The sequence below is a fragment of the Macaca fascicularis genome, chromosome 6, assembly GCF_037993035.2.
Source record: "Macaca fascicularis isolate 582-1 chromosome 6, T2T-MFA8v1.1".
Lineage (NCBI taxonomy): Eukaryota > Metazoa > Chordata > Mammalia > Primates > Cercopithecidae > Macaca > Macaca fascicularis.
This window is the reverse complement of record NC_088380.1, coordinates 15,352,061-15,366,095: the sequence shown is the minus strand read 5'-3', so window position 1 is coordinate 15,366,095 and position 14,035 is coordinate 15,352,061. Positions and strand designations below refer to the sequence as shown.

Sequence of the window (14,035 nt, the reverse complement as noted above, 5' to 3'; positions counted from 1 at the left end):
GTGTATCCAGTCACCTCCCAACATCTCCTCAGGGTCCAAGAAGGGCCATGGCCTTCAGCCCATCCCTGCACACTCTTTCCTCACCCCTTCTACACTTTCTCCAGTCTCCCCCATCTAGAGGAGTCACAGAGGTACCCACCCAGAAACCCACTCCATGTCCCACTCCTCTCAGTCCCATCAGCGCTGCCTCCTAGCATCTCACTCCCACTCCCTCCTTTTCCTCTTCAGTCCCAGCAGCTCGGCTCAGGGGCTCCTGCCCACCTTGGGCTTGGATGCTACAGAAGCTTCCCTCCAGAACCATCTCCCTCCACCAGGCTCAAGTGTTTCCTTGGACTATGATGGAAATGACATCTCCTGGAACTCTGCATCACGCAACCCACACACCCTTTCTCAGCAGCCCGGGATACAGTTCTAGAAACCCTGGCCTGATGAGCCCCCTGCTTTGCCCGGCAGGTCCTTCCTCACTGTAGGCACTGGGCTGCTGCAGGACCAGTCTGACACTTAACACGGGTGGGCACCAGGTTACGCCTGGGCTACGTGTAGAAAATAAGAACCCAGCCAGAGAGGACGACACTCACACCAAAGAGAAGGTGGCCACACAAAATGGGGACTCCTGATGGCACCTGGCCTCCTGCTGCAGGAATCTGAACTCCCTGACTCTGCCATCCCTCACCATGAGGAGGGCAAAAAAGGACCAAGAGTAGATATTTGAAAAGACTTTGTAGAGATGGTTTCTTTGCAGAGAGCGACACTGAGTCCTACTCCTTCTGAAGCAGGGGGTTGCAATACTCAAAGCTTGAAATGGGGTCCTGGAGACAGTGGGCTGGTGTCTGACTCACCCATCAAATCTAATAGAAGAGCACTGGAGCCGACTGGCAAATCCCGAGTTTGACACGGCAGGGGGTCCAAAAGTCTTTCCCTTGGCCCAGACCCTGGCCTCAGATCAACAAGCTTGCCTGGAATCATCTTAAGGCCTGCCCCAAAAGGCCACCTAGCGGGGTGGACAGGGCTCAGCAGAAAGAAGCTGGAGCTATCGCTGGCTTCCTAGGAGCTGCAAAGGAGGAAGTGGTGGTAGGAGGCAACAGCATTAGCACATCCCAGGAGCTGCCTTGGTCAAGGCACATGGGAAGGCCCTGAGCCAGGGACAAGAAGTGGGAAGGCAGAGGGGGCCTCAAAGATTCCACTCAAAAAGGTGATGGGTCGCCCTGAGTTGAGTTTTCACCAGGGGTAGAAGGTCTCCGACTGAATTATGTCTTAAACAAAAATAGTTGCTTTGTGATTCCATCCCTGGAGTCATGCCAGTTCTGCTCACCAGTGACAAATACACAAGAGTCTGTGAAAGGTGGGGAGGGCTGCAGAAAGGAGGGCTGGGGAGGGTGGGCACAGCGGGAGGTGCAGATGGGGAGGGCTGGGGTGAGGATGGAAAGGGCTGGGAAGACTGTGCCTCGGCCAGCTCACCCCTACATCCCCAAGCTTGGAACCATGCCTGGCCCCAGAGTCGGCACTCTTTGATGAATGGATGCAGGCATTCTCATATTCCTACCCTGAACATGGCAACTCTAGGACACAAGCACAACAGCCCTCCCTCCCGTGACCATCTGGTCTTCAGTGCTCTCTTCTTGTCCATAAAGAAGGCCAAACCCTTTTTGAACTAAAATACTCTGAGTTCTTGTTACTTGCAACCAAAGGGCCTGACATGGAATCCCTAACACTCCTTGGTCCGCCGTTCCTTCCTGCTGCTCCCACCCTACATCTATCTCATTTCTGTGAAATTCAGATAGAACACTCAAAAGTGGTTATAAAAGACATGAACAGATGGCTCCCAGGAAAGGACCTGAAAATGATTTATACAAATGAAAACACGCTCAGCCTTTCTCAAGTAAAGAAATGCAAATCAGACTTCCAACCATCAGCTCAGCAAAGATCAAAATGTCTGATAAAGCCAGTGTTGGAAGGGCCTAAGGAAACGTACACGTGCTCTCCAATGGGACTGTACATCAATGGTACCACTTAAAGAACGACTTGGTAAGACGTTTCAAGCACACACTCAACTAGCAAGAGTTTAATGTCAGAAAAGAATATGAACAGGGAACCGAGCCCAGACAAAAGGCAAGGGTAGGGGTGAGGACGTGGGACAGAAAATTCAGAGAAGCTACGGAAAGAATGCCCAGGTTTCAGGCAAGATGGAAGTGGTCAATAGAAAAGTACTGTATAAACAACCTCTCATTTTAAACACACATAATGCAGCTGGTGTTCTTTATTTAATGGTTGGAAAGGGCTTCCATAAGACCCACAGCCTGCATCCCTGTTTTTCTCTCTACTTTCTTGAGTGGGAGAAGGCGGTGGAAAAGGAAATTCAAGAACCACTGGCCACCAAGTTGAGCAGAGCACCGTAATTCAGAGAGGTAGAGGGAGAAAGTGCATTTCTGACACTGAAGAAGTGTATCAATCCAAATGAATGGGCCAGTGGAGGAGGAAAGTGGTTTACTGTTCACAGTGGGGAGGTCTTTCTGCTACACGTGACCAACGTAGCACTGCTGTCTAATGGATGCCCAGTACCTATCCAATGGGTTCTTCAGAAGCCCAGCTCCATTTTGCAAGACTCCCGGACTCCAGTTCTTCGACAAACAGGAAGGCAGAGCTCGGCTGACTCAAACTTCATTCTCTAGCTCCAAGATACCTCTGAAAGTCCAGTCTTCCCCGATCTTCAGATGATTAACTTCTTCCAATGCGAGTCTGATTCATTAGCAATTTGTTAAAGTTCTTGCCATCACATTGCTGGGTACATTTCCAGCAGTGTAAATGGTTCATAAAGAAATGTCTCGCACACACCACACCTCTTTGTGGCAAACACACAGCAAGACTGGGTCAGAATTGCGGCAGCGGCCCTGCTTTGCAGGTCTGGGGGATCTTCCCCTAATAAGTGCTAGCACCTCACTTAATCCACACCACCACTGAGACAGACCGTGTGTGGTAAAGATGAAGAAACAGATTTAGGGAGGTTCAGGAACTGTCCAAGCCCACCCTTTCAGTGGGCAGTGGGAATGCTGTTGAATTCAGACCCAAGCTGGTAACTATGCACCTAATTTGGTTGGCAGGGTTGGGGGCACTTAGTATGGGTTAAGCACTGTGCTAACTGCTTCATCTCATCTAACTCTTCTGCACTGCCCAATACTGCCTCACTAAACCCTTGATTCCTCTGCTCACAATGGCCAGGGGTCAAGAGTCAGCCATGTGGACATCATAGGTCTGCCTTGCGGGTGCCAGAAAGTTAAAGCCCAATGCAGTAGCACAATCTGCCAAAGTCCTCAAAGGCAAACATTTTACCACAGCAACACAGCCAGGCTTCTGAGTTGTATTTTCTAAGTTTATTTTTAGTTATTTGTTTTTACAGTCCTCTGCAGCAAGGTTTGCTAAAGTGGATCAACAGCAAAGCCCCCAAGTCGGTTCAGCTTCTGACAGCGAAGACAAGAGACTCAACAAGTAACAGAGGAAACTCTGGCCCCAGAAGCCAGGCATCTGACCACATCTGCAGGTGGAAACCAAGGCCCCAAACTGCCTAGAGCCTCGGGGGCATGTTTTTCAGAGCAGGCGGAATTTTGGACCCATGCTGAACATCTTACGGTGTAAACAGAGGGACTGCTAAACAAGCCAAGATGAGTGCTGCCAGGTTCACACAGTGTGCTGCCCCGCTGGCCTCCATTCACAATGGCTTACCCATGGAAGAAAAACACCATTGCCCCTGGCAGAAGGTCTAAAGTTGGCTTGTTATCCTCTCCGAATTCATAATACAAAAAGTTAGTAGTGGCTAAAATGCAGGCAACAATACCAAAATATTTTTATAAAAACAATGGAAATGAGAAAGAAGCTTATTAAATACATTCATTTTGACTTTGTTCCTTTATCAAAATACTCAGAAGTAACCAACATTACTGTGGACTGCTGCAGTTCTTATAAGGGGTACAAGGTTTGAGCACCATTTATGTGAATACAGTCAAGGCATTTTTCAATCTGTAAATGAAAGCTCCTAAAATTAAGTATAAAATATTATTTTGAAGTTCAGAATTAAGCTCAAGTACTTCTGCTTACTGGGAGAACTGCCAAGTCCACTGCCAAGACTGTGGACATTTTAAGCCCTGTATCCCTTCCTTGTACTGATCCATGTTATGGCAGTTTCATTTCTGACCCAAACTTATACCAAACAAATCAATGAGATTAACTGAGAAAACACAGTGTCCTCCTCCATTAATGCTACTGAATGCTATTAAAAAGCATTAAAAATGCTTAAACAAACTGGTGGCCATGAGATCTGGGACCAGATACACATCATAAATGATGTATTGATATAGCATTTTAATACAATTAATGTATGTGTTTCTAGATTTAATAACCACTCTATGTATTTCCATTATACATACCAAAACCCATTCCACCATTCCCGGTAGTAGATTTCAATATACACTGAAAAAAATACAATACATGGGGCCAGACACGGTAGCTCACGCCTGTAATCTCAGCACTTTGGGAGGCCAAAGAAGGTGGATCACCTGAGGCCAGGAGCTCAACACCAGCCTGGCTAACATGGTGAAACCCCATCTCTACTAAAAATACAAAAATTAGCTGGGAGTGGTGGTGCATGCCTGTAATCCCAGCTATTCGGGAGGCTGAGGCAGGAGAATTGCTTGAACCAGGAGGCAAAAGTTGCAGTGAGCTGAGATTGCGCCACTGCACTCCAGCCTGGGCAACAGAGCAAGTCTCCATCTCAAAAAATATATAATACAATACATGGGACAGTTCACCTCCACCCCCACTCTCCCAGAATACTGCTGAGTTCCAAGCTGCGAGGACACATGCACATAAAGGTATGCTGTGACTGCAGACCAACATGCGTGCACACACATGCATGTGCACACACAGACGCACCCCTTCTGGTCATGGGCAAGCCCACCTCACACCTACTGCTAGTGACTTACAGGAAAAGCCTGTCAAAACAGTTTAGTTTTGTTGCTTTTCATGGCTCCAAGTTATAAACTGAATTACAAAAACATTAGTAATCAGTTGCCCGTGTCTTTCCTCACACATTCACTAAACCACTGTTCTGTTCAACGTGGCACTGGCTCCCTGGTCTTTCCATCCTCTTAGATGATGTCACAAATCAGGTTTCCCAAGACAGTTAAGCATTAAAATATATACTTCTGTTAAATAAGGGACTTAAATTTTAGAAATAGGAATTTGTAAACTGTATACACGTAAGGCTTTCCATTCATTCAGACTTTTATTCTTCTATAATTTAAGCACAGGAAGTTTGTCTGGCATCTGTGGTTTTGTTCTTGAATTTAACATTTTAACATTTATTCTAGAATGAGTTCCTTCTTCTTACAGTTCCTTGGACCACTTTTAAATTATTTGATATTGTGCCCTGCCTTTGCTAAACTATTTGGGAATTCTATTTATTTCTCATACACTTCACACACACTGAGGGCTTTATTTTTAAGTACTCACAGATCTCACATAAAGGCAGTTCTTTTTCTGCATGTCTACAAGTTAGATTCCCCAAGGGTTTATGCTTCTGGCTTTCAAAGGGGAGTACCTGCAAAGTACTGCTTAAGAAAAAGAGATAAGAAAATGATCCAACTGTACTTTAGTGTCTGAAGAAGACACATTCAGGAAGTCTATGGAAGTCCTACGTAGATGCCGAGATGGCAGGAATGCTATATCATTAAAGGTGATTCAGCACTCCAGAGCCTCTCTCTAAAAGATCTTCAGAAAGTAGACTAACTCTTAGGTAAAACAGCACATTGGGAAAAGAAGCAGGACACGATGAATAACAACACAGGATGAATAACAAAAACAAAGACCTAGTACATAAAAACTCACAAAGGCTTTTCCCAACAGAGGTGTTAACAATTCATGTGGCTTGAGATTTTTACCTGATAAGCTCCAAAAGTGGAGGGAAAAAAACAAAACATACCAAAGCAATGTCTGTTATCCTTAAGCAAAGAAAATCTTATCAGACACTAACTGAATATATAATAGAGGAACAAAAGTGTAAGTCACTATATAAAGAAAAAAGGATTCATCCTGTTCTGTGCATTGAAAACATTTTCATCCACTCTGTATTCTAAGGAAGAGGAACTGCAAACACTTTCAATCAAATCCAGGCCCAAATCATCAGTTAGAGACCATGTATTACTGGTTTCTTGTTCTCTAATGTGACTAGCATTGTTCCTCCTGCATGGGTAAAATCAACAGATGTATACGCAGAAGCAGCTCAGGATGTAAGGAGGGGAATCTGAAAATGTTCTGGAAAAGCAATGTTAATTCCATGAAGCATAACACAGGGAAATTATTTCAGGTTTAAATGCACCTTAAATGAGCTCACAGGTATAAAAGTCATGCTTGCAAAAGATGGAGATAACTTTTCTGCCAATACCCAAGGTCCAAAACTCCTAAACTCTTGCAAGAAACTCTGGGATAGAAACTTAGGCATAGTCTAGTTCCTACTATATTCCTTTCTTCTAGAACACCTTATCATTTTGAAGACTGCTCTAAGTGGAACATCCTCCTGAATCCATTTAATCTCCATTCAACTTCTAATCTGCTGATGTCACCTGACCAGCTCAAGACCAAGAATGAGAAATGGAACTCAGATTCTGGGCAACTGAAGCTGCATATTTATTTTTAAAGTTGGTCAATCATTTCTATTTCCTGAAGTACTGTATCTTTGAAAGCTTTGCTTCTCTAACGCCATGATCCCACTAAACCTAAACAAGAGCCCGACAGATTCTGACAAGGCCTTCAGACAGAAAGCCACATAAAAGAAACACATTCTTTTGCCCAGAAATCCAATTCAAGTTCACAAAGATAAGAACATTTTCAAAATGCAAGGATAGATGACTATTATTAACATGAGTATTCTTAAAATTCGATGACATATATGAACTAATGGTCAGATTCAATGTACCTGAAGGGCACAGATCCCTACTGCTATGTATGTACAATCTGAATGTTTCGAGTTGTGCTTTAAAAAATACCAGAAATGAATGGTAAGCATTTCCTGCTGTAAAATCCCATATACTACAATGAAAAATCAAAGCCAATAAGAAGTCATTATTACTTTAATTTGGCTTCTAGGTACCTTCTTATTCAAGGCACAATTGCATTTCACAGTGAAAAACACGAAGCCTCTCCAATGTATTCACACACATTTAGAGCAGAATTTGATTCCGACACTCTAATCAATAAACATTTAGCAAAATGTGGTGAATATTACTGATGAGGTAATGGGAGAAAGCTAAAGTAACAGTCTGAATAGTTTTGTGCATCCTGAGTTTTCTTAACTAAGACTTTACTTTTAATTAAAAACAAAATTTACCTTTTCAAAAAAGGTTTGCCTCAAAAAAAAAAAAAAAGATAGCTTCTAAACTATATTAAATTGGACCAAATAAAGATTTTAATTATTATAAAACAAAGCTCAGTACTTCAGGGAAACACCACCTCCACGAACATCGAGCCAATTCAGAGGCTGCCAGTAGAATCCTAAACAGTGATGTCTCCGGTTCGTGTGAACACCATCTGCAGTCCACACCCCTTGAGGACAATTCAGGCCATAAGACAGAACATGCTCAGCAGAGCTGCCCCTTCACCACCCCATCCACCACCCTTAGCCTGACTGGGCAGGCGATGGCTCGTAGCCAGGAAGGCTGCCTCCCTCAGGCTTCCCAAAACCAATCAAGGGCATACGTGGCTCAGCCACACTTTTGTACTCATATTCCTACATGCTTCTCCTTAAATACTCATGAAAAATTTTAAGATGGTTTGCTGTCACTCAACCCCTGCCCCAGATGGGTTACACAGATCTGGCAATGGGCACACCCTTCAACACAGCATGAAAAGAGCACAGGAAAACTCAGCTCCAGCTAAGCTCTACCTCAAAGTAATTTGGCCTTGGGTCCCTCCTCTGAAAATAGGTGGATACAAACTGTCTGGCTATAAAATCGTGAATCTATGGAACTGCAGAGTAATTAAAGTTTCCAACACTAAACCACAAAGGCAAGTAGTGTCTGTCCACACTGATGGGGCACCACCTGCACCAAGCCCCAGACTCCAGTGTGCTGGGGGTATCAGACACCTGTCATAGTCACAAGGAGCAAGAAGTTCTAGGTTCCCTCACTACTCCCTCCTATGGCTCCTCCAGTCTTCAAAAATGCCTTGAAATAACCCACTTTGGGACCCAATTCTTAATCTACTGCAAAACAATCTGCCTAAAATAGGCTTAATTAAGATGCAAGTCCAAACCATTGCTCTTCCCTTCATAAGAAAGAGAAGATAAGATTACCAGAGGTTGTCATGACTATGCCAGTAACAGATCCATCCCAGAATTATACCCAGCAGACTGTTAGAGGCCCCCTTAGTGCAGTGGGCAGCACATCAGTCTCATAACCTCAAGGTCCTGAGTTAAAGCAGACTGTATAGGGAGATCTATAGAAACCCATTACTACTAGAGAAAAAAAAAAAAATACTGTCTTAAAAAAATGAGAAGCCAGTTTACCATTAGAGAGAGTTTTGATTTGAGATATAAAGAACATATTCCTCTCCAAAACTGAGTTTCCTCTGACACAAAAGTATTTGCCTTCTGGAGAAGATATGGTTTGCACCATCGAACAGGTGTGCTCAGAAGGCCCCCACTGAAATATACTGCATCATAGATGAGGGGAAAGACTTGGTTAATTTCTCTTATCAAAAGCTAGTCTTCAGGACATCCTGTCCAACTTGGCTCCCAGGGGCCCAAGGGTTCTTCTCAGTGATTGTTCTTAAGAGACCCCCAAGCCTGCAGCCCAAGCCCAGAAGCCACCTGTGCATCTTCGCCACGTCGCCAGGCTGTCAGGAGCATGCGTCTGTCATAGACTGGTCTCCTCACACACTCTGACGGGGATGTTATAGTGCCGATCGTCCTCGGCAATGAGCGTTACCACTGGCCAGTCCTTGGGTGGGTCGGTGGGGTAGACTGTGATGAATTCTTCCGTGTTGTACTTGGAGAGCCGGTACACCTGGATGGTGTGGCGCACAGCATAGGCAAGAAGGAACATTTCAACCTGGGAAGAAGAACAAACGGGTATCTGAGGAAGATCACACTGAAAGATGTGGCTTAACACCATGTTCCACCCATTATCCCACAGTGCACAGCAATGGTGAAGCCACAACCTTTTTTCCTCCTGCTTTGGGCCCAGCCCCCATCCTTTTCTACTAAAAAAAAAAAGGCAGAACAAAGAATGGATCATATGTCTGATAAGGGTCCTGTATCCAGAATAAAGAACTCTTACAACAATTAACATAACAAAAAACCAAATAACCATCTTAAAAATTAGGCAAAGGATCTGAACAGACACCTTTCTCCAAAGAAGATATACAACTGACCAAGAACTGACCATGGAAAGATGCTCAACATTGTGAGTCATCAGAGAAATCCAAATCCAACTACAATGAGATAGTGCCTCACACCCACTAGAATGACTATAACCAGTAAGATGATAACAGGGAGTGGCTGCTTCATGAGCACAGGATTTTCTTTGGGGGTGACATGTTTTAGAACTTCATATAGGTGGTGGTCACTGGCAGTGTACTAAATGTCAATGAGATGTACACTTTAAAATGGTCAATTTTATATTACATGAACTTCACCCCAATAAAAAAAAGTCAGAAGTGTTGGTGAAGATATGGTGAAACAGGACACTGATATACTGCCGGTGGGAATGTAAAATGGTACAGCTGCTTTGCAAACAGTCTAGCAGTTCCTCAAAATGTTAAAGAATTACCATATGACCCAGCAATTCCACTTCTCGGTGTATACTCAAAAGAACTAAAAACATATGTTCACATAAAAAAATTATACATGAACGTTCATAGCAGGGTTATTTACAGAACTAAAAAGTAGAAACAATCCAAATACCCATCAAACTATTGAACAGATGAATGAAATGTGATCCATCCATACAATGGGATATTACTTATCAATAAAAAGGAATGAACTACTAATACATGGTACAATGTGGATGAAATCTTAAAAAACATTATGCTAAATCAAAGAGCCATAAACAAAAGACCACATAATATATGATTCCATTCATATGAAATGTCCAGAATCTAGGCAAACCCATTGAGACAGAAAGTAGATTAGTGGCTGCCTAAGGTTAGAAGAGAAAGTGGTTACTAATGGGCATGGGGTTTCTTTTGACAAAATGCTCTAAAATTAGACTGTAGTGATGGCTGCAAAACTTTAAAAGAATGAACTTTATGGTATATATACTTCAAAAAAGAAATTGAAAATATCTTATTAAAAAAAAAAAAAAAAAAAGAATGAACTTACCATCACAGCAGACCTTATAGGGTCTCGGAAAAGACTAACTTTAGTCTAATATGCAAACCATCCTCTATAAGCCTTTTGACTGCAAGGTACTTGCTATGGTTCAGGAGACATAAGTAACCCACATTATGAGTACAGATAACTTTTGAAAGTAACTATCATCAGCCCTGCCTGACCCAGCAGTGACCATCAGTCTACACTCCTTCCTACATACTTGGCAATAAGAAGAAGAGCTTCACACTCCAGGACAGCTCAGAATGGAACCTAACTCAGCTCTCTAATCCTTGCAGTATCTGTCCTGGCACTTGGTCCTTTTTAGAAAAAAGCTGGTACAAGAGTCAATTATGTAAGTAGGAGGGTGGCACTTTGATGAACAGCCTTAATGCTACTTTAGTGGTTGACTATTCCACTAAAAAAAACCTCATTAAGACTTTTTAGGAAAATGAACACATCAAAGATAGCACAAGGTGTGGTGACTCAACTATACTGGCTTAGAGATAGTACTGCACTGGGTTTGTGTAAAACTCCACACTTAACTTATCTGTAAAAGATCCAAGAGCAGGTTGAACTCTACTGGCTAAGGTGACTCCATTTCTCTTTTTAATGCAGCTACAGTTGTCAAGATTAAACAAGATCCTTCGAACGGCTCTTCCAAGTACTTCATTTATTTGTAGCCTCCCAGAGCCAAGAGTACTAATCCCATCCACCCCTCTGAAGAATAAAGCCCAGGTGGAGATAATGGTGGTGACTGTAAAGTACGTCCACAATTCTTTGCTACTCCTCACTCCAAAAGGTGGAGCCAAATTCCCCTCCTGAGAGTGGAATGCATTAAGTAACTTGTTTCTAAAAAGTAGAAAACAGTAACAGTGTGTGATATCCCAGATTAGGTCACAAAAGGCATTTTGGCTTCTTTCTTGCTCTCTGTTTAGATCACTCTGAGAAGCCAGCTGCCATGTTGTAAGGACACTCAAGCAGCCCTGTGAATGCCTATGTGTGAGGAATTGAACCCTCCTACTACCTACCAGTAAGGAACTGAAGCCTCCTGCCCACACCCACGTGAGTGAACAACATTGGAAGCAGATCTTCCAGCTCCAGCCAAGCCTTCAGATGACTGCAGCCCTGAACATACAACTGCATGAGATCCTGGGCCAGAACCATCCAACTAAGCTGCCCCTGAATTTCTTTTTTTTTTTTTTTTTTGAGACGGAGTCTCGCTCTGTCGCGCGGGCTGGAGTGCAGTGGCGCGATCTTGGCTCACTGCAAGCTCCGCCTCCCGGGCTTACGCCATTCTCCTGCCTCAGCCTCCCGAGTAGCTGGGACCACAGGCGCCCGCCACCTCACCCGGCTAGTTTTTTTTTGTATTTTTTTTTTAGTAGAGACGGGGTTTCACCGTGTTCGCCAGGATGGTCTCGATCTCCTGACCTCGTGATCCGCCCGTCTCGGCCTCCCAAAGTGCTGGGATTACAGGCTTGAGCCACCGCGCCCGGCTTTTTCTAACCTACAAAAACTATGACATCAAGTTTGATTGGTAAAGCTGCTTTATTTTGGGGTAATACATGCTCAAAAGCATAACTTACCTGTTCAAGACCACCAGTGTGTCCCACCTGGTTGAGGTGGTTCCTCAGAAGCTGTCCCGGGTCATTCGATGTGTCCCGAGCAAACAGAAGCACAGAGAAAAACGGTACTTCCTTTCCTTTCTCTTTATCATTATATAGTTCAATGGCTCTGTTTAGCATTAGAAATTTTACAGCTTCATAGAGGCTATATTCCTCCTCCTCGTTTGTGAATAGTTCATCACAAGCTATCTGTCTTGCTTCAGCAGTTCTCATTTCAGCCAAGCCTGCCCACTACAATAAGAAAGTTAAGTAATAATTAGAATTTTTGTTCTAAAAATCCCTGGTATAGTACCATACTATGAGCACAAAATTATTTTTCATGGGTCACTTAACAATGCTCACAATATTCAGGTTTCCAGATCAAAAAATGGTACACTTTAAGGCACACAAAATCCTTATTCAGCTTTTTCTCCCATTAATTTGAAAGAAAAATACAATGTAGTAAGAAGCACTGAGGCTGTGGAAATTTTTACTCCCTTAACCTCCCAGGCAATGAGATTGAACCAGCCAATCACAGACACTTACAGAAGAGCTAACACACATGTATGAAGCCTGTGTTAAGCTGTGAAGGGCAGCTACAATTACAAGGGGCTTACAGGAGGGTTAGCACCCAGAAACACAAAGCCAACCCTCCAAAATGGAAGAGAGGCAAGGAAGAGCCTAGGGGCTCCTGAATAACAATTTACTAAACTTATCCCTCTAACCTCAAAAATATGTATGAACTTCAAATGAATAAATCCATTCAGGAAACTCTTACTGACTCCGGATTAAGAATCAAGTCATGTGTTAGGTATTCAGTGAATATAGGCAAACTCTTTAAAAAAGAAAACCTATAAATTTATGTGTTTTTAAGTTACAGTGAGTGAGAGTAAGAGATGCCAACATAAATACCATTCCTTATGAATAAACAATAACTAGTGCCCCTCTCAAACACCATTATGGATTTTAAATCCAAGAGTGAATTTTAATGGTAATGACTGCATAGAATTCCCTCTAATATTTGGGCTGAAGGCTGGTACATGTTTGTCTATATCTCATATTTTCCAAACTAGACCAAGTTACCAATCATGGACATGGCTCTAGAGTCAGTCGGGATGGAATCAAGGCTTCACCACAGAGCAGCTGGTGGCTTTTGCAGGGCATTTAACTGAGCTCCTGGCCTCAGTTTCCTCATCTAAAAAACAGGAATGACCACAGCAACACCACCTTCATAGTCGTGAGAATTAAGTAACACATGAAATTTTAGTCTGGAGCCTGGCATAGAAGTGTTAGGAATGCTGGCTCAGATTATTAGTGAGTAATTTTAATCTTATTGAAAATTGGCGCCACTCAAGCATTCCCAAAAATGAGGGTCTAATTATAGTAGAAACACCTAATAAAGCAGAAATAGCAATTTCACAAGACCTTAAAAAAATGAAAACGAAATTATGACCTGTGGTTGCGCTGAAGGGCCCTCTCGTTCACTCCCACAGGGCTAGAGCCCTGCCCTCAACCTTCCACTAACCCAAGGACTGAGGAACACAAAATCCTGCGTTCTAGTCCAACAGGTAACAAGAATGGTATTTCCCTCTTCCCTTCTCTGGCTCCCATTTCTTTATAGTAGAAGAAAGATAAAACTACTGGACTTTCTTTGACAGTATATTTTCATATTTTCCAGTAAACATTTCTTATCTTTCTAAGCAAAAACTAGGTTCCAAGAAGTCAGGGCCCTCAGTTCACTAACTCAATAAAGCACTAAATGAACACCTACTACGTGCCAGTCCTGCTGCTAGGCACAGGGTGTCAAGGAATGCACAGGACAGTCTCTCGTGGAGCTGAAAGTCTAATGGGAGCAGCAGACCATATGTGAGTAAAGAAATCACTGCTTGAAACATGCTAGGAAGGACCTTGAAAAGTCCATGTTTGACCCCCTCTCTACCTGACCACCCTCCACTGACACCCTGGCGCAAGTGACAGGCCCTCAATCAGGGTTCTTGGTCAGAAGAGCTCCAAGCTGCTCAATGCAGGCAAGCTAGGGGTCATGTAAGCCAGTGTGCAGGCAGGACATCCAATCCAG

General features: G+C 43.3%; 1 protein-coding gene across 2 annotated transcripts in view; it reads right to left on the bottom strand.

Moving 5' to 3' along the window:
* Positions 1-3,349: 3,349 nt before the first annotated feature.
* OTULIN (OTU deubiquitinase with linear linkage specificity) overlaps positions 3,350-14,035 on the bottom strand; it is a 38,254-nt gene continuing 27,568 nt past the window's right edge. For both annotated transcript variants that reach the window (XM_005556604.5, XM_073993158.1), the window contains 2 exons: positions 11,941-12,210; positions 3,350-9,095 (listed from right to left, as the gene is read on the bottom strand). In XM_005556604.5, coding sequence (XP_005556661.3) covers positions 8,901-9,095; positions 11,941-12,210 — 465 coding nt within the window. In that variant the 3' untranslated portion in view covers positions 3,350-8,900. The remainder of the gene's footprint in view (positions 9,096-11,940; positions 12,211-14,035) is intronic.